Source organism: Physcomitrium patens, chromosome 23 (genome assembly GCF_059467195.1).
Source record: "Physcomitrium patens ecotype Gransden chromosome 23, ASM5946719v1, whole genome shotgun sequence".
In the NCBI taxonomy this organism is placed as follows: domain Eukaryota; kingdom Viridiplantae; phylum Streptophyta; class Bryopsida; order Funariales; family Funariaceae; genus Physcomitrium; species Physcomitrium patens.
The window spans coordinates 10,491,079-10,515,522 of NC_143432.1; the positions used below are offsets into that span (position 1 = coordinate 10,491,079).

General features: G+C 34.8%; 4 protein-coding genes and 1 long non-coding RNA gene across 7 annotated transcripts; 3 read left to right on the forward strand and 2 right to left on the reverse strand.

The window, feature by feature from the left end:
• Positions 1 to 254: 254 nt before the first annotated feature.
• On the reverse strand, positions 255 to 1,775 carry LOC141044841 (uncharacterized). The gene is made up of 2 exons (XR_012216571.2): positions 1,634 to 1,775; positions 255 to 837 (listed from the first exon to the last, which is right to left on the reverse strand). It is a non-coding gene; the product is annotated as an uncharacterized LOC141044841 (long non-coding RNA).
• LOC141044840 (uncharacterized) lies at positions 555 to 2,931 on the forward strand. Of its 3 annotated transcripts, none has more exons than XR_016500180.1 (3): positions 555 to 1,179; positions 1,341 to 2,322; positions 2,710 to 2,931. XR_016500180.1 is itself a non-coding variant. In XM_073530641.2 (3 exons), the coding sequence occupies exons 1-3, from the start codon at positions 555 to 557 to the stop codon at positions 2,195 to 2,197; spliced, it is 1,140 nt and encodes a 379-aa protein (XP_073386742.1). In that variant the 3' UTR covers positions 2,198 to 2,931. The 3 variants fall into 3 exon arrangements, 2 of the variants coding, with proteins under 2 accessions (XP_073386742.1, XP_073386741.2); XM_073530641.2 differs by having other exon boundaries at positions 1,341 to 1,851; positions 2,194 to 2,931; XM_073530640.2 differs by having other exon boundaries at positions 1,341 to 1,851.
• A 1,958-nt stretch (positions 2,932 to 4,889) lies between these two features.
• Positions 4,890 to 7,196, forward strand: LOC141044331 (BTB/POZ domain-containing protein At3g05675-like). The gene is made up of 2 exons (XM_024507299.2): positions 4,890 to 5,912; positions 6,328 to 7,196. Exons 1-2 carry the CDS (start codon positions 4,890 to 4,892, stop codon positions 6,859 to 6,861), a joined length of 1,557 nt encoding a protein of 518 aa, XP_024363067.1. The 3' UTR covers positions 6,862 to 7,196.
• Positions 7,197 to 7,343: 147 nt separating this feature from the next.
• Positions 7,344 to 11,177, forward strand: LOC112276197 (uncharacterized). The gene is made up of 4 exons (XM_024507304.3): positions 7,344 to 9,474; positions 9,848 to 9,922; positions 10,275 to 10,433; positions 10,763 to 11,177. The coding sequence occupies exons 1-4, from the start codon at positions 9,334 to 9,336 to the stop codon at positions 10,784 to 10,786; spliced, it is 399 nt and encodes a 132-aa protein (XP_024363072.1). The 5' UTR covers positions 7,344 to 9,333; the 3' UTR covers positions 10,787 to 11,177.
• A 126-nt stretch (positions 11,178 to 11,303) lies between these two features.
• LOC112276198 (uncharacterized) lies at positions 11,304 to 12,793 on the reverse strand. Its single transcript, XM_024507305.3, has 3 exons — positions 12,574 to 12,793; positions 11,974 to 12,092; positions 11,304 to 11,759 (listed from the first exon to the last, which is right to left on the reverse strand). The coding sequence occupies exons 1-3, from the start codon at positions 12,767 to 12,769 to the stop codon at positions 11,652 to 11,654; spliced, it is 423 nt and encodes a 140-aa protein (XP_024363073.1). The 5' UTR covers positions 12,770 to 12,793; the 3' UTR covers positions 11,304 to 11,651.
• Between the last annotated feature and the right edge of the window lie 11,651 nt (positions 12,794 to 24,444).

Here is a 24,444-nt window from a genome sequence, read left to right on the forward strand (position 1 = left end):
TTCCATGATTGACATTAAAAATATGTGAAATTTCCATCTTAAGAGTGTTGACAAGCTTAGCAATATTTGCAATAGTTGCAAATCTATTTTCATTTTGGTGAAGAATGGCACTTATAATTATTTCTTTTATTATCAATTCAATCATGTTATAGAATTACTACTATAAAAAAAAGTTACTGTATTTTTAATTTGATATTGTCAGCTGAAATATGTTCAATAATCCGATTCTTTGGCACCTCCTGAAGTCCACAACATGCCAACAAACCATGAATCCTTTACTCACAAGTTATTTTAAAGGACAATTTTACAATTGCTCAAATCATAAACTTCGACATTTCTCTACACTGTACTAGTAAAGACCCATCATCTCCATGCAGGAAACAATGCTCAAAACATAAACAAACTTCTTCACAACATGAGTAAGTGAGCTTCTCCTTATGTACACTGCAAAGGTATGACTGGAAATAAGCACTGCACGCAAACAATGAGCTTAAACAAACTGCGATGGTGGTGGTGTTGCTGCTGGAGGCCTAGAGACAAAGACAAGTATTAGCATGAGGACATTGCTAAATGCACAGCTAGCCTTACTGGATCACTCTTTAGCTACAGGAGCAACCGCAGCAGCATCTTCTCCGCCATCTACTTCGTCGTCTTCGTCTTATGCTGTTCCCCCACCCATGTTTGACCCATACCGAAATTTGCAACTGCCTGGCATACCTGTGTCTTCCTCCCTCGCCCTTTCCACATCACTGTTACAAGCTGCAGGCTCACTTGAAGCTTTGTCGTATTTGCAACGAACAAAGACAGGAACCCACAGCCCCGCAAGCGTAACGCAGTCTGCACATGTCCAAAGCCCTAAAAACTTTGATGTATCGAAAAGGAATTGCAATGACCACAACAGCAGACGGGCAAGGCAATCACATGGTACTAAAACCTCCGGAATAGGAGAGGATTTTGGAGAGGAAATGCCTTCGGAATCCAGAAAATACCCTTCCCCGCATGAACATGATGATTTCAATCGCAAGAATGTTGAGGATACAGCGTTGAACCTGGAGAAGATCGAGCATAGGGCGAAGGCGTCCATCGAGAAATTGAGGCATATTCTTCTTCGCGTCAAAACCAGATCACCGAAGGATTCAAGCTCTCCGACTGAGAGTCCTCGTGCGACGTGTGAAGATGGTATATTCTAATTTCCGTCATATGCCTACGAAATTAATTGATTGAGTACAACCGTTCGAGACAGTTATTGTGATAATTTGCATGACCATCTCCCGATGAATAGTTCGATAATATGTAAGTAACCGCAATTTCCATTTCTATTATTCCTCTCTTTTTCATAGGTCAAGAACAAACAATTGAAACATCAAATGGAGGCATTATTCAAAACAACACATGCTGTGGAACCCCGCCTCCTTCACTAGGAGTTGGCCAAAATGGAAATGAAACGAACTTGGAAAAATCGACGCCGAATGGACAAGAAATCAGAGCCCCAGCTCTTCAAAATCCTTACGATACACAATACGACGCAGTCACGTACACGAAATCAACAGTGAAGTTCAACAAGGACACGAACACGGGAATCGTGACGCTGGTGGCAACGGTGAAAGGGGATGTGTTGGACCCGAGCGAGTACATGAAGGAGAAGACCATCATCTTGGCGGCGCAGGCACTTTCCTGCGTGTGCGCATCACTGGAGGCCAAGGCCAGTAGCCTTTCTTCACCTCAGAGTACTACGGAGACAGACGGCTGCTCAACCAGGATGCGTCCGTGGCGCATGCCATCTTCAAGCCTTACAACGCCACGGACACCCACCGCTACTCCTCCGCCTCGCCCGACTGGGTCGCATACCAAGTGTGTGCCTAACTCTCAGTGCCTCTCGTGTGCCTGACTGTCTGATGCTTTGAGGCTCGTCTGTCTCCGTAGTACTCTGTCTTCTCTAGTGAGAAGGTTTTAGTCGTATAGCCATCAGTGCCCCTTGTTTTCATTCTCCAAGTGTTTACACACATACCTAGAATTGAGTAATATGGATGACTTTTTGTGCACTTTTTACAGTGTTTTTGTAGATGAAGAGCTTGATGGGTGTTAATATTATTATTATGGGATGTGTTATTTTATTTTGAAAAAAGGACTGGAGTTTTGTTGGAAGGTGATTTGTTGTGAGGTTGATGGTTTAGTGCGTGATTTGTGGTGTAGTTAGGACTATTTTTGGACACAGATATGGTTCCTCCCGCAGTGATGCGCCAGAATGTTCAAGTGGGAGGCATTTTATTTGTTTTGGGAACAGTGATTCATTTTGTGCCCAACGTCAAAACATTAACTCGTGTAGGCCCTCAGGTTCTAGTTTACTCCCAAAGTAAATAAAGCATATCTCTTTAAAAGTATCATTCTGGTCTCTTTTCATTACATGAATAAAAAATTTAATTTTAAAAATCTTGAACTCAAATGTGATGTATTGCATTGTAAAAGCCACAAACTACCACATCAATTGTCAAAAGTTGATTCCAAGACTGGCTTTCAAGCTCATATCCAATGTCTAGTATAAAATTCTATGCTCATAATTGAGAAGAAGATTTTCTTCCATGTTATAGCCGACTCAAAAAAATCATTTCTTTTGTGGGTGAAAAATGTTTTTGTACTATTTACAGTTTATTTGTTTCCAGACTATATCAAAAATATAACTTTAAAAATGTTTTTATTTTTCTCTGATAGGAATGGGGTGCAGAATCATCAGTATATTTGGTAAGTAATGTTCATGTGTTGGATGCTCTTGTGGGATCCATTCCACGAGAAAGAAGATATTTCATGGAAGGCTTACATTGGGTGTGGCATGGAAAGCGGTGCCCAATGCTATTGGACCACCCTCATGGTAGTGTAGGAAATGAAAAACTTCATCCCATGTGGAACCCTAGGAGCTCTTCAAGGGGTGTTCAAGTACAACTCACAATTCATCTCTCATCTTCTTACTCTTCTTTTTCCAACACATATATATATATATATATATATATGATTTCAACGAACAAAAAGAAAAAGCATCACATAATTACCTTTTAAGTGTAATCTTGTGTATGTGTTGCATAATTTGATAGAAAACATTCTCAAAAAATGCTAGTATATGAAGATATATTTTTATGCTCATAGTATGTATTTGTACAATTTCAACTTTTTATTTTTATTTTTTGGGGATTCTTTGAAATAATTTTGAGCAGTTCAAAAGAATGGATAAACTGTGATTATGTATTGATGTTTAGATAATGGGTGAACAATGCAGAAAGTATCGCTCAAGACAATAGTGGCACTTCAAGGTTTAGAAATGTCCATCTTACAAGAAAAGCTTGGATCCCATCTCTCTGTGGAAGAGATGGAGAAAATATTGCATAGGCGAGATCAGGTGGTAAATTATTTCCACACCATTTCCAAAAATATACCAGCTCTTATTGTTTGATCATCTATACATTATCTTAATTTTTTGGATTTTCATTTTCATTTTTATTTCAATAATATAGTCCTCATAAATTGCAAGATGAGGTTTGGATTAACTTGATAGCACAAATGGTGCCTTCAATCCTTTGAATTTTCATTCTTCATATATAAATTTGTCCATACATGTCTCATTTGAGGATCAAATTCATATCTTAAATAAATTTCAAACAAAAAATTTACATTCCATATGTTTTGGAATTAAATGTATGTATTATAATAAAATTCTAAAACCTTTCAAACACTGTCTCTTATTTTGCAATCAGCACTAATAAAAATAATAAAAATAATAATGAGAGAGTGCTAATGTTGCAAATGTAACCAAAAAAATCAATATCTTCAGTCGATATTTAAAAAATGTACATATTTATTTACTAAGTTTACAAGAATTGTGCTCAATTATGATCAAGATTACAAAATGCATTGTCACTATCCGGAATAGAAATTCAAACCTAAAAACTGAACCTATTATTTTGTAATTTAATAAACGCCTTTAATCAGTTGGTTGATAAGATGATGTGGCTATTCAGACACATTGTGCCTTTTCAACATAGAACTTCATTGGTTGCAATGAAATGTGCCCCATTAAGATCTTTATTCTCATGTTTCCAACTCATTCTTTGCCCTAAAACACCTCTTTGGTGTGGTGACGACAAAAGAGCTTTTCTTTTGACCTAATTTCAACCTAAAGAATTGGTATATGCTCTCAAATCTTTAGCTTTACAAATAAGTTAAAATATTCAAGAATACCATTAATTGAATCAATTCTAAGTCTGTATCACTTATGCAATCTAAGTGCGTATTACTTGCGGAAATATTAACAAGAGCAATTGCAAAACGGGGGCAACAATATGTGCTTCATGACTTGACAAAAGGAAAAATATTCCTTCATGTATTAATGTGGTTGTTCAAATGTTTATGTTGATTGTGGAAGTTTCTAAATCAAAAATGTAAAGGTTATTTCATCTAAAATAGAGGAAATTGTAATTCACTTAAGGAATATTCTATAAAAATATGTTTTAAGAAATAAGTAAAAAAATTATGTTTTCAAATTGGAGATAATTTTTTTTTAAAAAAAAACATCATTTTGACTAGAAAAGAGAAAAGAAAAGAAGGTGGAACAATATGTGGAATAACAAATCTTGGCATCTATAAGCTATATTATTGAGCTCAATAATATTAAAATTAATTTAATTCTCTCTCTCTCTCTCTCTCTCTCGATATATATATATATATATATATATATATTCACCCGATTGGAGGCGATTTATAAAATTTATGCTGTGACAAAAGAACGAAGAAATATTTTAAAACTGGTGAAAGAAGAAACTCGAAACAGAGGAGGAACGGGAACGGGAACGGGATAGGGAACGAGAAATAAAATAAAAAATAAAATAAAAAATTGGCCACAGATGCATCCATGTGGCTATGATCGAATTCAACCCAACAGCAACGTTCCCATGTCTGTTCCCATCGCACCACCAGAACCTTCTCCGCCCGGGGTCATGCACTCCCGCCACGGTCATGAGGTGTGGCCGCCCATGGGCACCTCATCACCGTGTAGATTCATCGCCCAGGGCAGTAGTGGAGCCGCCACGGGATTGGGTCCGCGTGCGGTGTCGGTGCGGCCACCGCGAAAGCGGCCTCGCCTGGCCCGTTGGAACGCGGCGCCATACCTCCCGCGTCGGTCGCTGGAGGCCATGGCCACCGGGCAGGGAGCCTCGCCTCGATACGGCGACGAAGGCACCGCGGACGTCATCCTTATGCTCAGGCCCCTCCAAGGGCCCCCTCTACCGCCACTCTTGCTGCATTCGCAAGCGTTGCGACGCAGCGAGTTTTTCGAAGCTCGCTTGAGTGAGAGGTGGTCGGTGATGAGCCAAGGCCAGCCGTTAGAAATCACCTTGGATAAGTGCGTCAATCCGAGCACCTATGTCCGATGCTTACAGCTGCTGTATGTCCCCAATCGTATCAAGCACACAGCATTTGACGACGTGCAAGATGCGCTCGGGATCCTGGAAGTGGCGGCCGAGTTGTTGTTCCATGACTGCGTGGGCGCGTGCATGCGGTACTTGGAAGCCGTTCCTTGGACGGTCGAGAACGAGACGGCGATCCGTGAATGCGTCGCGAGCCTGCACTTGCAATCGTCCCCAGATCTGGCAGCCAGGTTGTGTGCGCCCGAGGGAGCCATGCGGAAGCCAGTCGACGTGATGAAGGACGTGCTTGGAGAGCTTCTGGCTTTGGTTACGAATGGTGCGCCTTCGAAAGCGCGCGATATCACGGAGCGTGTGCTTCTTGCCAATGTCCACCCTTCTGCGTCGTCTGCCTTCGGTGGAGTTAATGAACTGGCCTTGCTTAAAGAGTTCCAGGGGAATTTGGGTCAATTGAAATCTCAATTGCGGAAGTTTGCGAACTTCTTTTCCTGGAATGCTCATCAGGTGATTTGTTTTGAATTTATGTTTATATTTACTTTTCATTACTAAATGAATTCAAAATTTATTTCACTTTCCAGGATACTGTTATTTCGAAACATGCAAATTGATACCATATGATCTCACAGACTATTTGAAACATATATAAGATGATACACTGGAGTTACTTTTGATGTTTATCTAGAATATGAATACTATTTATAAGATGTTTGCACACATATACTGATTCTTTTCATGTATTCAATGTTTGCTATCATTTCATCCTATTTGTACTACAGGTCTATTTTTATTACAATTCACTCTATATGTACATTACTGTCACAACTATGTTAAAATTTCATGGTTAAGGCACTAAGTTCTTTTTTCCACTTCGAATATGAATTAAATACTTACGTCCGGTTCACATTGCACAAATCAACAGGTGACCCTTGCCTGTTCAGCATTGAGATGGCTAATTGATGAGTTGTTCTCTCTTCAAATTGCCGACATGTCCATAAAGATATTCTCTGAAGAGCAAGAGCTTGCCCAACTAATGGTTTCAAGAGTATATCAAAACCCTTTCACAGAGACTTTGTTTCAAATTTTGGTCCGTATGTTGCAAGCTCTTCACAAAGGAGAGGTCATTGCACCTAGAAGTGTGCGATTAGCCCTCATCTCAACATGGTTGCCTATTATCGCAAAGCTCGGCAACGATCACAACGACAATTTTGGGAGAACCTACGAGATACGACGGAACGTTGAGCTGAGTTTTGGTGCGGTGGTTGAAACACTTCCTATGCTGGACCAAGAAGCCGTGTTCAAAATATGGGTTGGAGCGTGTTTGAAATGTCGTAAGGCATGGCCAGATTTGAGCGATGCTTTTGATGCTTGGTGCAGTAAGCTTCGAGCCGCTCAACGCGAAAGCGACTTAGAATTGGGTACAGCGCCGTTGATATCCGAGGTGTGTTCATCGTGAGAATATGTCCATCAAAACAAATGCGAATAAATAATAAAAATAAATAGTTAACTTTCTTGGTAGGGGTTGTATGATTTTGTGTGGTACATTACTAATGGTATAAGTATGGTGTAGCTTATAGCTTCAGTTTATTAGTCTTTGTAAGAAAACATTGAAGAAGTTGATGAGATTAAGAAAAGAACTTTAGAATTAGACAAATAGTTGTCTTATCAGATCATTTCTTCAGGAAGAAATATTTTGATGTTTAAAAGATAACAAAAAATGAATGTAAATGTTCTAAGAGCCTTGTCTTGAAGTTACAGGATAACTCTTATTACATACCTTTGATAGTGCCACACTTTTCTCTATCTTCCTATTCTATCTTCCCATTGCAACTCTTTTCTACTTTTATTTTTAGTTTTTTTCTTGTGTTTTTGTTTTCTTTTATTTTATTTTATTTTAACAAAAAAATAAGATATACCCAATGCATTAATAAATAAATAAATAAATACTTGGAGGTGGAACTAAGAATACTATGAATATAGAATAGCTACTAAAGCAAGTTCATTTATACTTTTGTATATGATCACATCACACTAAGGTATTTTAGAGTTTTATTTAATTACTTTATCATTTCCAGAATCAATTATGCATTTGTCATCCCTGAGTTATGCCATCTCTTTAATAGAAAAGACTCATGTTGTAGATGCTTTGTTAATTTTTTTCAACAAATTTCCAAAAAAAATTGTCCATATTTAATAAGACCTTTTCAAACTAAGCTTCTAGTTTGGATTGTACTCCATACTTCATTTTTAAAGACAAATTGGTTTTTTTGATATCCAAATAGTCCATAGACAAAGATCCTTAAATAAGGACCATATCTTACAAAAATATTTGAAAGTAAAGAGAAGAATTTTAGGAAAAATAGTTTATTGCCAAGTAAAGGATTTCTATGGGCCTCAATCCAAAGAATTGGATGTCAGTTTATATAAGAGAGAGGTGACCCAATTCCATATATTACAAGCTTGATGACACTCCCAAAACTTATAAAGAATAGATTTGGGTATTTAGAGTTGACACATAACATAGTAAATATAAATAATAGGATTGAGTTTTAATTTCAAGTATTAGCCGCTATAGCTTTGTGCTACATAAGCCAAATAAACAGAACCTTTTTATAGAAACAATGATAAGATTAAATATCTTCTTAATAAAATGAAATATTTCAGTTACATACTACTATTAGGAAAAGATGTATTGTTTATAAGTAACATTGTTATGTTCTTTGCATCTTTGTTTATGTTGAATTTCTTTCTCTTAAACTCCATCTTCTACACTGAAAACCGAGGTTTAAGAATACTGAAACAATGTAAGGTGGTAGGCTTGTTTAGTAGAAAGATTATAAAGCAAAAAACCAAAAAGATTAATCATCAAAAAAAGGATAAGTTCAATTTTGCATCTCATAGTCTTCATTTGAAAAATAAAAGTTTGTTTTCTAAAAATTGTAGAAATAGAATTTATATATTTTTTACTTTTTACTCTTGAAAAGTTTTAGTATATTTTGTAAAATTATTATAATTCTGTACGAGGATTCAAAGAAGCTCTACAATGACATGGACAATTCCAAGAGGTACCAACATTCAAAATTTGACATTTACTGTGTTCTAATTTGATAAAGCACATGATGCAATTTTGAAATATGATTCTTTTATTAATTTAATATAATAATTATATATCAAAATGGTTGAAATTGTCGTGATGAACTATTTAGGTAAATGTTTTAGAGTTGAATGTAGTAAAAAAATAAATTGAATACATTGACTTGGAATAAAATTTTAAACAGTTTTTCAAAGCTACCTGATAAGTACAAATTCCAGAAATAAATAATTAAATAAGATTTTTACAAAATTTGAGAACAAAAAAAAACAAAAAAAACAAAAACAAAAACAAAATGATATTGGATGACGATTGGATTGTGTGCTTTTATTGTGTGCTTTTATAGAGAATTAAATACAAGAACGGTCAATATGGCCATTTCTAATTATTTAGTGATTTTTTAAGAAAAGCACTAGATAATAATAATAGAAAATTAAAGAATAAATTTCTAATTAGTGCATGTCTTCACAAGAAAAAGAAAAAGAAAATCATATCTTTTAAAATTAAAAAACTAAATAAAAACATGTTATTGAGAAACCTTAACAAGTTTGAAACAATTTCAAATTATCAAAAGAGTGAAGAAGCCACCGGCGGAATGTTTGTGAAGCCTTACGACTCTGGATTCTACGAAGCTTACAAAGTGTTAGCCAGAATCAAGCCTGTTTTCCAGCCAGATTCGACTTCTAGGCACATAAAATTGAGCATTGAGGGCGATCATTTTGCCGAAGGCGAGAGTCTTTGGTCCGAAAGCATCTGAGGTTGTCGTCGTGAGTGCTAAACTGGTTTTGTGCGTTTTATTATCAGGGTGCGAAGCTAATTCCTGGTTGATTCGTCAAGATGGTGAGGGATAAAAAGCATCATGTCGTAGTTGAGGTAACAGTCGAGGCTACACGAACCGAAATGGAGAACGCCTGTTGTGACGAGGCTGTTATTCAAATGTTGTTCAGTAGCAATGCTTTTGTAGAGTATATTGGTGAGGTATAATCCTGTTTTCATCATTTTATCTACATTTGTGTTTACTCTAAAAGTTCGAAGTGTAAGTAGAGTCAAGATCATCTCTGTAAGACTGGTTTCACACCAGAATTGATGTGGTGGTGAAAACCAATCTTTATTTGTTTTTATTAGTAAGGCGGAAGCAGTTAAGTGTAGACACCCTCGCTATTTTTTTCCCCATAACAGAAGAGTTTCAGTTGTGTGATGGGTAGCTGCATTGTCAATAGAAGTTCAAATTTAAGTGGAAGCTGCTGCTGAGAACTAACACGGTGAAAGGTTGCCTGCTCCCTTCGTTCAGTGCAGTATTTACCCTCTATACTGTTAAATTTGCCCCTCGTGGCGTTGCTTCTTGTGGCAGTTGTCAATGCCTGGAATGGACATTAGTGGTGGTAATCTACCAATATATGTAGGGCAATTCCAAGCAAAATTGAAGGTGGTCACCTCCTCCTTGTTTGAAAGCTTCGTCTTGCTAATCAACTTGTTGTGTAGTGCCTATTTGACACTAGTTTGTGATTGTTCTCTGGTTTGACAATCACAATCTTCTACACCTATGTCAGTGGGGACAAGCTGAAATTTGTTGAGTCGGCCACAGGAGAGAGGGAAAGACTGAAGGACTCTGGTAGGTTCAAGAGCTGGTTTCAAGTTCTCTTTCGTTTTGTTGCTGTTGGCGTCTGATATCTGTCTTCCTGTTGGCGCTTGTTCGATTCTACAAAATCAGGATGTGAGTTGGAGATGTGGTAAATAGGTAGGCGGTATGTTTTGCTCTAAAGCTGGGCCTGGTGCAGGTTTTGGAGTACCAATGCTGCAGACAATTGGATACGTGTATGGGAGGCAGGATGCGAAAGAGCTTGGGAAGAGCGTTTACTCTCTGGGAGTGCCATTCGCGGCAGAGTGGTTTCGTAGCAAAGCCCATTCTATCGAAATCCATGTCACCGATGACTCAGGTTTTACTTTACAAATATAGTTTTGGCCGAAGACCATGTGCATTGAAAGAGAGATTAGCTTAGAGAACTCACATGATTGGTTACTAACGGGGATCTTGATGTCGTTATTGTTATTTTGAAAGTTCCATGTTTAAAGAAGGTTTTGGTGACTCGTGTTGAAATGGGCTTGGATTGGTTTCTTCGCCATAAATTCTGGGACAGTATACACCTCATTAAGCTATTTTGTTTGAAGCACGTTGAAGAAGCAAATGCAGTTTTTGTTCTATGATCAGCGCGAGTGTTTCGCCCCCACTTCAATTCCACTTAGAAGTGATGCGGTTCGCGTGCAGGTGCTATTCAGTCAATGCAGCTGAAAGAGTACATAGAAAACAAATCGAGGGTGCTCAGATGGAGCAGGAAGTCGAGGCGTTCCTCGAGTCCAACACAGATGCTGTTGTTAAGAATGCGTGCGAACTTAATGTTGAGATTTAGATGGGCAGAGTAGCTTTTCGAGTACTTCCAGAAGCCATTGCAGTGGACAGCCATATAGTTTAAAATTCGTTATAAGTTCTTCCCCTAAGTTTCTGGATGCGAGACGGCTGCAAGTGCCTTGGCAAATGCCTTGAGCTCCTCGAGTGCCTCGGCAAATATTTTCTTTTCACAAATGTTTTCTGTTTACAAACGTTTTCTGTTACCATGTATACATGTAAAGCATGAAATTTATAATCCATTCATACATGTAAAGCATTTAAAATAAAACATAAATCAACCATCTTTGAGCTTGAATAACTCTTTCTTCTGAAAGAACATCACAGTAGTGCAGATTTCGATTCCTTTCTTAAGTATTTCAACTATGTCTCTCATACTGTGCACAAAAAAAACACACACTGATACTCATGCCACGCCAGTATCCATTTCATTTCATCACCGAAACTTTCCATTCAAGATATGATAGCAAATTCTACTGCAAAGGCCTATCTCTACTGCGTAAACAGCTACTGCTGCGTCAAACTAAGTATAAACCTCCGAGAGTGAGCTCATTTCATACAAGATATTCCTGCAATTAGGACCAAAATTTAATACAACAAGGGCAAGATAGCAGTATTGTAATCTTGTCTGAGTAATAACCAGTTTTAAAAAGAATGAAAATCCTATCACTCTCTTTTTCTTGCCTTCGTCAATGATAATCTGTGTAAGAGTGATAATAAAATATACATAAAGAGTCGGGAAAACAATGATCTAGTCTTGAAGATGGCCGAACTCTTCCTTCCAACGCTGCGACGCCTCTTCAGGGGTTCGGAATTTCCAAATGTGAGGTTTTTGTTTCCCTCTTTCTTCCAGTATAACCTGTAAGAAAATTAGTCGCTTAGACTCATTTACAGCATCATGTAGGACAGATTTGGAGGGAAGTCTAGAATTATGAATCCAGTGATGGAATCTTGCCCCAATGCCCGCACAGGAAAATTTCAACAAAATGAACCCTAAGCTCTAATGCGTAATTCTTGGTTTAGGTGGTTTGGTTCGTTACTAAAGACCTTATACAATTCCATCAGATTCATACCTTGATCTCATCAGCCCGCTTAGTTTTGAGAGAGATGCAGTCGAATAGTTCGGACCATTTTCTGCGACAATTATCAAACGTACCCTCCCGATAATACTCCGTCATCTGGTACACAGGAGCTGCGCAACAGTCTCACGATTGTCAGAATGGAGGAAGAGCCGAAAATCAAAGAATAGATCTGAATCGGCAGCCAAGCATACGGTCACGATTCAACAAATAACGATACAGCTATTACACAGCAACCTTCCCATAACGTGTTCACAGATCCCTAAATTCTAGCCTTTTCCGCTGCTAATGTGTCTAACTTCACACAAGGGCTGAGATGAGATAGTGTGACCAAGTAAGGGACAGTGGGATGATACCGAGAAAGTCCTATATCATAAACGGGAAACCATCCATACACAAGCACTGTGAATTCTTACGACATAACTCCTCACAGCAAGTATACAATTAGCAGGTGTACATAACGTGCATCTAGCTGTGGCATTTGAATGAAAGGCAGAGAAAAACACGAATGTTTCCGGCAACGGACCCGACCGAACCGCTAAATCTTATTGCAACCTAATCGGCGAGGTTGAGTATCAAGAGAAAGAGACTCACAGTAACAGAACCAGAGAGAATCCAACTTGGACGTGCAGGAAACACGAGCAGGCTTGGACTCCTCATGCTGCTCCTGCTGTTGCTGCAATGGCAGCCCTGCTGACTGCATCATAGCCAGCAAATTCCTCGACAACCCAGCTGCGAAAATGCAACTATCGCTCTTCCCAAACCCTAAAACTGAAAATGCTCGCCTCATTTGTGTGAATACAAATTCGGCATTCCTTCTATGGCATCCAGACCCACCCACGAAGATGCTGGTTTACATCCAACTCTTTTCATCCCGAATTTGAACATTACATTATTAAATACAAAAACAAATATGGAAATCAATGTAATTCTTTGTTCTTACTTTCTTGTGAAGCAATCAATAATTTCTATTTGATTTTATTTATATTTTTAATTTCAAATATCTAAGTATCATATAATGAATGACCATAAACAAGAAAACTACATTCAAACTTCCATCCTTTACTACTACTTTATATAATCTATTTTATTTTTTAATCTTGCATCTTTGAGATTTTATACATAAAACAAAGAATTTAGAAATAATAAATTATTAAAGAGCCAAATCCAAGATACATATATATATGATTTAAAAATGATGATTATATATTTTTAATTTTTAATATAAGCTTAATATTAATATTTAAAATATTATATAAATATATTAACAAATTCTAAAGTTTAACATTATTGTTGGCTTTGAGATGGCATCTTTGTTTGATCATTTAATAAATTGTTAAGATAATATATCACAAGTTAAATATGTATATTTTTAAAACTAAAAATAATAGATTTTAACATCTTTAAATAAATATTTTAGTAAAAAGAAGATGTATAAAATTAATTTCTTAAACCTTAAAGAACAATTTTTTAAACTTTGAAGTAATACAAATTGAGGAAATCAATGTTTTTTTTATTTATACAATTTTTTCTTTAATTCTTATTCAACATGTGATTCAAATGTATTCTTTAGACATAGATTTCTTTTTGGTCATTTTGCCCTATTGTAATACAATCAATACTTTATTTTTTTAATTTTATTTTTAATTTTAAATATTAATTTAAATAAATGATATTTCTATCTAATGTTATTAAGAAACACTACTTTAAAATATATTATTTCCAAAGATTTACTAGAAGTATCTTATAAAATTCAAGTGCATAATTTTTTTACTATTTTCACCTTATTTAAGAAGTCAAATATATCTTAATATTAACACATGAGTTTATTTAGTTTGCAAATCATAATTAAAATATATTATTATGGAATAGTTGAATTGACAATAATATCAATACTTTCAACTAGCCATGAGTTCAAATGTAGAAGGATCTTTCCTGATTAAGCTCAATCTATGATTTGTTACACTATTTAGATAATTATATGTCCAAGGTATTATTGGATTTTGGAGTTACATGTTTGAAGGCATGTTATCAAGCTACTACAACATCATAGCTTCATACTAGACATGCTAGGAAGAAAATTGTGCTTGAATCACATACTATCTTTTTTGTAACAAATTTGTAGTCAAAATAGTGGTTGTTCTCCATTCTTTAATATCCAATATTTATGAAAGTCATTGACATTGAATGCTTAATTTTGCTAAAAATAACTCCAGATTTTGTAAGCGCAAAGAAGCCCCCAAATGTGCATATAGAATTAAAAAGAGGCATCCAAAGGATCTTCATCACTAACTTAGTTTGCCTTCAAATACCACTTGAGTACATTCATTTTTGCAAAAGTTGAAACTTTAGTAATAATATTGCAAAAGAAAGAAACATTTAGTATGTAACAAATCCACAACTTATTAAAATCTATCTTTTTTGTTATTTCCTTGACCTAATTCTATATACTTAGTCAAGCCATTGGCATGGCACGCATAGATTGCTAGTCAAAACTTGTAAGTATTATTTGATATTTGCATGTGTCTCATCTACCTTTGAAGTTATTGCATTGCCAAAATGTATGTCACAGTTTCACCAAGCACATACAAAGTCTTATTTCAACTAAATACATTTTTGTTTGATATAGACCACTACACAATACCCTGCAAATTATATTTGGAGTTATTGTCAATTGTTGTAGAATACTTCTTTGGTCTTTGATTGCACCATACTAATCCAACATTTTAAAAAAGCATGCCATACTTTGTTGGTGGTAAAATGGCTTTGATTGTTGCTTAAAACATTCTTTTTGATGTGCCACATGCAAAGAAGCAGCGGAGCATTTGAAAATATGACAACAAAAGCAAGTATCAAGGCCAATTCACAATTCTAGATGTCTCTACATACAAGATTGCAATTTGATGCATAACTCACTTGTAATCCTCTTATTTTTTAACTACACAAATACAAACCATGAGGAAGAAGTAGTGTTACAAGTTGTCATGCCAATTACATAGACCGGTGGCATTTTGAACTTGTTGGTATTATGTATAGTCAATCAATAATACCACATTATTCTTTTTGATCACCTCAATTGATAATTTTTTTACAAAAAAAAAGATGAGTGATTCAACCAATTTTGTCATATTTTAGTGATGTATGTATTTGTCACATTCCAACTCTTCAAGAACGGCTTGAATTTGTATCTTGCCATTCAAAATTTGTTGCTTAATTTTTGCATCCATTTTATATATAATTCAAGTAGTTGCTACAATGCTTATATTTTGTTTTGGAAAGGTTGTCAAGATCTCAACTAGTCAAATTTCTAATGCCAACATTTGTCAAACTTGTTCTAGCTTCTTTGCAACATGTTAGCAACATATGAAATGTCCAAACATCACCTACAAAGCATTGTGGTTGTGATTTCTATTTCTTACTACTAGTTACTATAAATTGAGAGTTTTTTGTTGCAAATGAATTGAAAAGGACAATGAATTAAATGACTATTTATATATCATAGGCACATGTTTTTTGTCAAATTAAGGCAATTTTGATAGTGCCAATATTTATCATAGGCTTCATGACTTCCAAATTGATTTGCAACAAGAAGATGAAGTAGCATTGTTATTGTTAGAAAGAGAATACCATTGGCAAAGTGCTACCTTCAAAAGTACAAACAAGAAGTTGTAGAAGAGCAAGCAGTGCAAGAAGCTCACCATAACAAGTATCAACATGTACTTGATTCAAATAAAATTAGTTAACTAAATCAAGTAAGAATATTAAATTGATATTTGCTATCCAACTTTCAAAAATTATGCAAGTAGTTACTTGCCATTAAGATTGTTGGATTAAATAAAAAGAATCTTAAATTTTAAGAATAATATATACTTTAATTGGAATACTTACTAAATTATCTACAAAAATACTTTTTTAAATAAATTATAATCTCTACCATACACTAACAATATGTGGCATAAGGTAGATGAGAATTACATATTCAATACTACAAACTAAATGTCAAAAGGTGACATCATCAAGTAATTTAGCACAATATGGTAAGCAATGTGGCACGTAAGAAAGATAGTATAATCATATATGATTCACAATTACATTTAAAAAACCTAGATTAAAATAAAGTAGTGGGCAACTTTAATAACTCTAATAGCTTCTCAAATAAGGTGCAAGTAGTGAAAAAATAGTTACATAAAATACATGAAGTTCTTCCAATAAATCTTTAGAAATAATATATTTTGGAATGATACTAGTAAAAACATGAGGTGGAAGTATCATTTTTATAATTTAAAATTTTATTTAATAAAATATATCTTTTATATCAAATAAAAGTATTATAATTTATTTAATTAAAGTTTAATAATTTTTTTTAATACAATACATATTGTCAAGAATCAATTTTATTTACAAAAATTAAAATCTTTTAGTAATTCTTGTATTTTTAAAATATCACTAATGCTTATCATATAAAAAATAAATATTTTTTTATAAAATATAAATCACAACACATATATATATATATATATATATATATATATATATTCTATTCTATTTCTTTATAATAAGCTAAACAATCAAATTATGTTCTATTACATATTTTTTTGTTGATTAAATTTAAATACTACTTACAATTTATTGATTATTACAGTAAAAAAAAATCTAAAAATTGAAAAATATATATTAAATTAAAAACATATAAAATAATATTTAAAAGTTTATATAAATATTTGTTAAATTTATGATTTATTTTATATTTCTTAAAGTATATTATATTTTTATTAAATTTTAATAATAATAGATATATTTTGATAATTTTTAATTTTAATTATTTTAATATATTTATTAAAATATTAATAAATATAAATTTTGAAGGTGTGTATTTTTCTAAATAATTTAGTAGCTGAATATATTTATGTTTCTCTACACCAACTTAAAAAGAATACACCATCCAAATTATAAGATGAATTTAAATACCGTTAGAACCAATTCATAATTTAGAAGAAAAAAAAATTCAAGGAATATATTATTTATAAAAAATTGCTAATAAATTTATTTAATATTTATGTGTAGATATTATCTTGTTTTTTCATTATTGATCTTCAGAGTTTTATGTACCAATAAGTTGATTTCTTCTTACCTTTTATTCTTCTAAGTTGTCACTCTGTCAAACATAAGGCTACTTCTAAACATTAAAAGAAGAATTTCTTTTTTCTTGTATCTTTAGTGTTGTTGCTCACAAATCTTTTGAAAAAGATCAATCTATCTTTGCTTAATTTCTAATCAATATTTGTCTTCAACTAGCATAATTTAATATCAATAGCTCCATTGAAATATTTTTATTTTTATTATAACCTAAAATTTTAATTTAATACAAATTCAATGCATTTAATTATATATATTTGTTACCTTTCATCTCCTTATATTTTTAATTCAAGAATCAAATATAATCTATTTTAAATCTTTAGGTTCAATATAAATATGATTCTTATTTGTATTAATCATAGAAATACTATTTCAATCAAATCTTCAACTAGAATCAAATCTCTTTACTTAACTGTATGAATCTCTAAGAAATCTAATGTAATAAAAACTTGTCTCATGTACCCAAGAAAAAAAAAATACACTCAGAAATTTTATCTTTCACAAAATATTAAAACGTGAATATTTTAAAATATTATATTTCACAAAAAGAATTTTTGCCTTGCAATGCACTCAATAATTTCCTTCTTCTTTGCTAATGATTTTTACGTTTTTATATTTCTTTATATATATTCTTTAGGTTTCTAAGTACTTTTTTCTTAAATCCTATTTAGTTGTTGATATCCACCTCATGTTAGTATTAATACCAATTCAACTAAGTAGATTCAAATCTATTGGTTGTTTTAACTCATTTAAGTTAAATCTTTCAAAATTCTCTTAGTTGGAAAAATTATCATGTTAACATTTGACATTAAAATGCCATGCTAGTATAATATTTTTATCTTTGAAAATAAATAAATAAATAAAATATATTTGTAAATGGATGAAAATTATTATAGACTCAAAAACTTAACAATAAAAAATTGCTATTCTATGCATTTGCTACGAATACTTTTTGAATAACTAAATGAAGGTAAGATCTGTACAGAAATAGATTCATAAGAAACATACATTGTGGTATATATTTTTTAAATGCATAAATAAAGAGGAATGTTATTTAGGGGAATGTTAAAGTGACCCAGGTTTTTGTTAAATTGACCCACGCTCCCCGTTCCCCACGTTCCCAGCCCCTCGTCCTCTGTCCCCACCTCCCCCCGTCTAAGGGCCTCTCGCGGGGCAGCCACAGAGCCTCGGAGTCCCGCTCATGGGACCCCGCAAGGCCACTATCACACCGTGTGATAGTATGGGGTATGCCTCTTGTCGCAAACTGCCGCGAACTGTGAGTTCAATTGAGCTAGTGTGCTTCTGAATTCTGTCAAATTTCTAAGCGTCTGGGGAATCGCGCCAGTGATGTGGTTGTTCGTCATGTTCAGCGTCACCAAGCTGACGATGTCCCCGAGTGCCGTTAGAATCTCCCATGTCAACTCATCGCTACTGACCCTATTCCTTGAGAAATCATGAGCTTCGGTGAGTCCGGAAGTTGCCCACTGACTCTTTTCCTGGAGAAAACATGAGCTTCAGTGAGCCCGAAAGTTGCCCACTGAGCTTATTGAAGGCGACATCGAGAACCTCGAGCTTGGTGCAGTTTTTCAGGGACGTCGGAATGGAGCCATTGATCCCGACGTTAGGAAAATTCATTGTGCCAAGGTTTTTCAACTGGCCGAAGGATTCTGGGATAGTTCTTGAAAAATCATTCCCGCCCAGATCCAACTTCTTCAGGGTGTTGAGAATGTTTAGAATGACACAAGAGTAATAGTAAGTCACACACACACGAGTAGTAGTAAGTCATACACACACAAGGGTTTCTAAGGAGAGAGAGCTTCACACACACACAAAAGTCTATTGATCTGGTTGTGTCTCGTACATAAGAAGAGAGAAGATAAGAGGATGAACAGTACTTCTCTACTAGACTCTAAATACTGTAGCTACAGTAATTACTATAGTCTACAGTAAACATTATAGAGAGCGTCAGTTACAATTAATGATCTCAACACTCCTCCTCGCTCATCATAATATTTACATAATATAAAATTTATATAGATTTATGATCTATACTTTTCTGTGATCTTGTAAGATCAAGAATTGTTGCCTCATTAAAACCTTATCTAGGAAAACCTTATTTTATTTAAGGACAAAACCATAGATGAAGGAAAAAGAGTACAACATGATTTTTTTTAATTATTTAAAGAGCTTATTAAATTTCTTATTCAAGAAAAGCAAGTCGCTTCATACCAATGCCATAAGTAAGTCGACGATGATTGCTTAATGGGAGAGCTTTGGTGAAGAGATCAGCAAGGTTATTTGTAGATTCAATTTTCTTAATTATAAGTACTTGATCAGTAATCAAGTCATGAGTATAACTAAAATACTTTGGATCAATATGCTTTGTCCTATCGCCTTTAATGAAACCAACTTGCATCTGTGCAATACAAGTACTATTATCTTCATGCAAGATAGTTGGAGAATCATCATATGAAAATCCACAGGTTGTTTGAATGAATTTATCAATTGTTCACAACCAAATACATTCTCGAGATGCTTCATGTAAGGCAATAATTTCTGCCTGGTTGGATGAAGTTGCAGCTATTGTTTGTTTCACTGATTTCCATGATATTGCGGCTCCATGTCTTAAAAATACATATCCTGTTTGAGATTTAGCTGTTGCAATATCAGATTTATATCATGCATCACAATATCCAACCAATTTTGGATCTGCAGATTTTGTGTAATATAAGCCCAAGTCTTTAGTACCTTTTAAATAATATAATAAATGTTTGATGCCATTCCAATGTTGTAGTATTGGACGTGCACTATGTCTTGCAAGAACACTAACTGCAAATGCAATATCTGGTCTTATAGATGTAGCTAAATACAAAAGTGCTCCAACTGCTGTGAGGTATGGATAGTGGTCTCCCAATATTTCCTCCTCCTCCTCGCATGGACGGTATGAATCATGACCATTATGACCACGTTCAACCATTGGTGTGGACAATGGATAAGCATCATTCATTTTAAATCTTTGCAAAATTCGTCTAATATACGTTAGTTGGTAGAGAAAAATGCTACCATCTGTAAGATGCATAATCTGAAGAGCAATGCAGAAAGTTATTTTTCCTAGCATTTTCATCTCAAATTCACGTATAAGTAAGTTTGTAGCTGTAACACATGCAGATGTAGTGCCCACTAAGTTAAGATCATCAACATATACATCGATGATCACAAAACCAGTTTTATCTCGTTTGATAAACAAACAAGGTATTAATGGATCACTTATAAAATTATTTTTAATTAAATAATCTCGAAGATGTTGATACCACATTCATCCGGATTATTTTAAGCCATACAAGGCGTTACATAATTTAATACCATGATATTTTCCTAGAGCGGGTTGATTTGGAATTCCTGTTTCTAAGCCAGGTGGAACTTTCATATAAATATTTGTATCAAGAGAACCATATAGATATGCAGTAACTACATCCATCAAATGCATCTCAAGGGTGGCATGAACTGTCATTCCAATAATATATCGAAATGTAATTGAATCCATGACTGGAGAATATGTGGATTCATAATCAATGCCAAATCGTTGAGAAAATCCTTGAGTAACAAGACGAGTTTTATAGCATGTTATTTGGCCTTGAGCATCTCGCTTGCATATTAATACCATTTTATATCCCACAGGGCGAGATGTAAGAGTGTCTACAATTGGACCAAAGACTTTTCTCTTACGTAGAGAGGCATACTCTTCCTCAATAGCAGTTTTTCATTTTGACCAATTAGAGCGATGCATTGTCTCTTCAATGGTTTGAGGTTCAGGATCGTCTTCCTCGTAAGAAAGGGCTTCTATAATCATATATGCAAATGATTCATCTACCATAATGGATGGTCTATCCCAAATATCATCTGTAGCACAATACAAAATAGATAATTCTTTACTCAACTTGTTCTTATTCCTTCCACTTCCAAGATTGTTTTTCATAGGAATTGAAGGTACATTATGCATGGATATATCATCATGAATTGGTAGTCTTGCAAGATGAGTGGCAATTTCTTGAGAAATAATACCAAGATTAGTCAATTTTATAGCTTTCTTCTTATGTGATTGCTTAACTGATCCACGAGTTCTTTTAGTTGTTGTTGTTATAATTTGAGGTATTGTAGTCAATGGCATTGCAATCTGAGCAAGTGCATTTTGAGCCTCATTAATAGGAACTCTTGTAATTCTAGGTGCATCATTGAAGCCATCAAGTGTTTCATTCGTGATTCGTTTTAAATGCAAAATCTTAGCAACTTCAGTTTCTGCCAAAGATGTCCTAGGATCAGGATTCATTGTAAATGTTTCTGGTGCTTCAAATATGAGTACTTTATTTCTTTGTTGATTGGATACTCTTCCTTGAAGAGATGGGAATACAGTTTCTTCAAAACGGCAATTTTACAAACGTGCACGTAATAATGTGCCAGTTGATGGATCAACAATACGAATAATGCTTGGTGAATCAAAACCAACATATATGTCTTCTTGTCGATGAGCTCCAATGGTACGCCATTGAGGTTTTGGTATTGGAATCCAAGTACGGCAACCAAATACTTGTAAGTGAGATACATTTGGAACATGACCCGAAATGAGCTCATGTGGTGAAATAGTTTCAAGAGAAGAAGGGCGGAGGCATATTAATGCTACAACATGTAAAACTGCATGACCCCACATAGATGAAGGTAGATTTGCGTGAAGGAGGAGTGGCCGCATAATGAGTTGTATACGCTTTATAAATGAATCTGCAAGTCCATTTTGAGCATGTTCATATGGAACACAATATGTCAATTCGATTCCTGTTGCAGTACAATAGTCTTCAAAAGACTTTGATGCAAATTCTTTTGCATTATCCATATACAATGTTTTTATAGGATAATCAGGAAAATGTGCCCGAAAGCGAATAAGCATAGATATAAGATTGGCAAACACCATGTTTCGAGTTGATAATAATGAAACATATGATTGTTTACCTGATGTATCAACAAGGACCAAAAAATAACGAAATGGTCCTGATATTGGATTAATAGGACCACAAATATCACCATGCAATCTTTCAAGCATTGGTGGTAATTCTTGTGGAAGTTTCCAAATTGAAGGTCGAGTAATCATTTTACCTTGGACACATGCACGACATAATTCCATAGAGTCTACATCTACAGGCTTTAAATTGTGCCCAGTTATACATCGAATGATCTTTCTAAATAATGTGGATCTTGGATGTCCCAATCGTCCATGCCAGAGAGAAACACGACTCTCTGAGATAGATGATGCAAAATTAAATATAATGGGAGGCCGAATTGCAATTCGGTATAAACCATTTTCTGTAGCAAAAGCTTTTTCAACAATTTCATGATTCTTTGCAAGGACCAAAACTTCTTTTCTATTTAAAGTGACGGTCGAGAGGTGATAACCATTAATACGTACATCTCGGTAGGTGATCAGACTTCGAGGTGTTGAGGGTGCAAACATCCCATGTTTACATTTTATGATGGAACCCGCAGGTAATTTTACCATCACTGTGCCCTCTTGGAAACAAAACGCATTTGCTCCAGCCATAGTCATCATATTTTTAGTTTGTCAAGTTGAAGATTTTTCAATAAAAAATCGTCTATCTCGCAAGATAGTATGTGTTGTTGCAGAATCAATGAGCGCATCATTTGATTCATCATTAGAGGTTCTATCAGTCATATAAGCCTCTAAGTCATCAACACCAATTGAATCCATGGACGCATCCATGGTATGAACTTCACGAACCTCAGCTCGTAATTTCTTATTTTCTTGGAATATTTTAATAAAATATTTTGAAATACGGCACACATGTGCTAAATGTCCAATCATTCCACACTTATGGTAAGAACGCATCTCTGATTTTTATTTTCTACTATAATTAATAGTAAAACGTTTATTCTTTCCATATGGATAGAAATGGTCTTGACTATGACTACCTTGATACTTATAAGCACGTTTCCCATGTTTATATAATTTCTTCTTAAACTTTGAAATATTAAGTGCATGAGATTCAGGAACTGTAGTTCCAATAGGACGAGCTTCTGCATTGCGCAAGAGTAATTCATTTTGCTTCTCCACAAGAAGTAGATAGGACATGAGATTAGAATGACTCTGAAATTTCATGTTCCTGTGTTGTTGTGCAAGTACAGCAAATGCAAGAGGAAATGTAGAGAGAGTTTTCTCAATCATTTCTTCTTCGGATATGCTTTGTCTTTATAATCGTAATTGTGAGACAATACTATACATTTCACTATTGAAAGCATTTAAGTTTGGAAAATCCAAGACACGTAAATGTGTCCAATTATGACGTGCACGTGGAAGAAAAATGATCTTTTGATGATCGAACTTAGATTTAGGATTCTTCCAAAGTTCTATAAGATCTTCCATTTCCAAATATTGATGTTGTAATGCAGGTACAAGATGACGACGAAGGAGAAGAAGTGCTTTCCAACGAATAGCAAGAGATATAGAAATATTTGTTGTAGGAGATTCTTCAAACATAATGGCATCCGAGAGTTGTTCTGCAAATAAATTTGTTTTTGCCATTTTTGCCCATAATAGATAATTGTTTCCATCCACAATCAATGGTGGAAATAAAAGAGCTTGAAAATGTTGGGATGCACTGATAATAGTAGGAACCATAGTAGAAGCAGTTGAAGATGTTGAAGCACTCATTATAAATAAATCTATAAAAAAAATACAAGATCAAGTAGAAAAGTTGAGTAAAACGTACCTTAAAATATAAAGTCAAATAAAATGATAAACTTGAACTTGAAAAAAACTAAAATATATATATATATATATAAATATATATATATATATATATATTTGAAGGAGAAAGAGTTGTAGATTAAAGCAGCAGAACAGCAATAAAATGGCGGCAGCAGGTAGCGGTAGGGCGGCAGCGGCGGGCAGCGGCGGCTGGTAACGGCGGGCAATGGTGGGCGGCAGCGACGGCGGCGGCGTTAGAGCGGCGACGGCGACGGGCGGCAGCGGCGAATTCGGCGTCTGTTCGGCGTCTGCTCGGCGGCAGTTCGGCGTCTGTTTGGCGGAGCAGGGAGCAAGCAGAGGGTGGAGTTGGGCTGGATCAAGTATTCAGAGCAAGCAAAGCAGAGAGTGGAACAAGTGCTCTAAACAAGCAGCAAGAAGAACAAGATCCTGACCCGATCCTGACCCAGACACTAAGCAAGGGTAGCAAAGAGTCAAAGACTAGAGCAAAAAAAATTATGATAGTGTGTAGAAGAGAATCGTGATAACCTGTTGAGAATGTTTAGCAATGTATTTCAAAA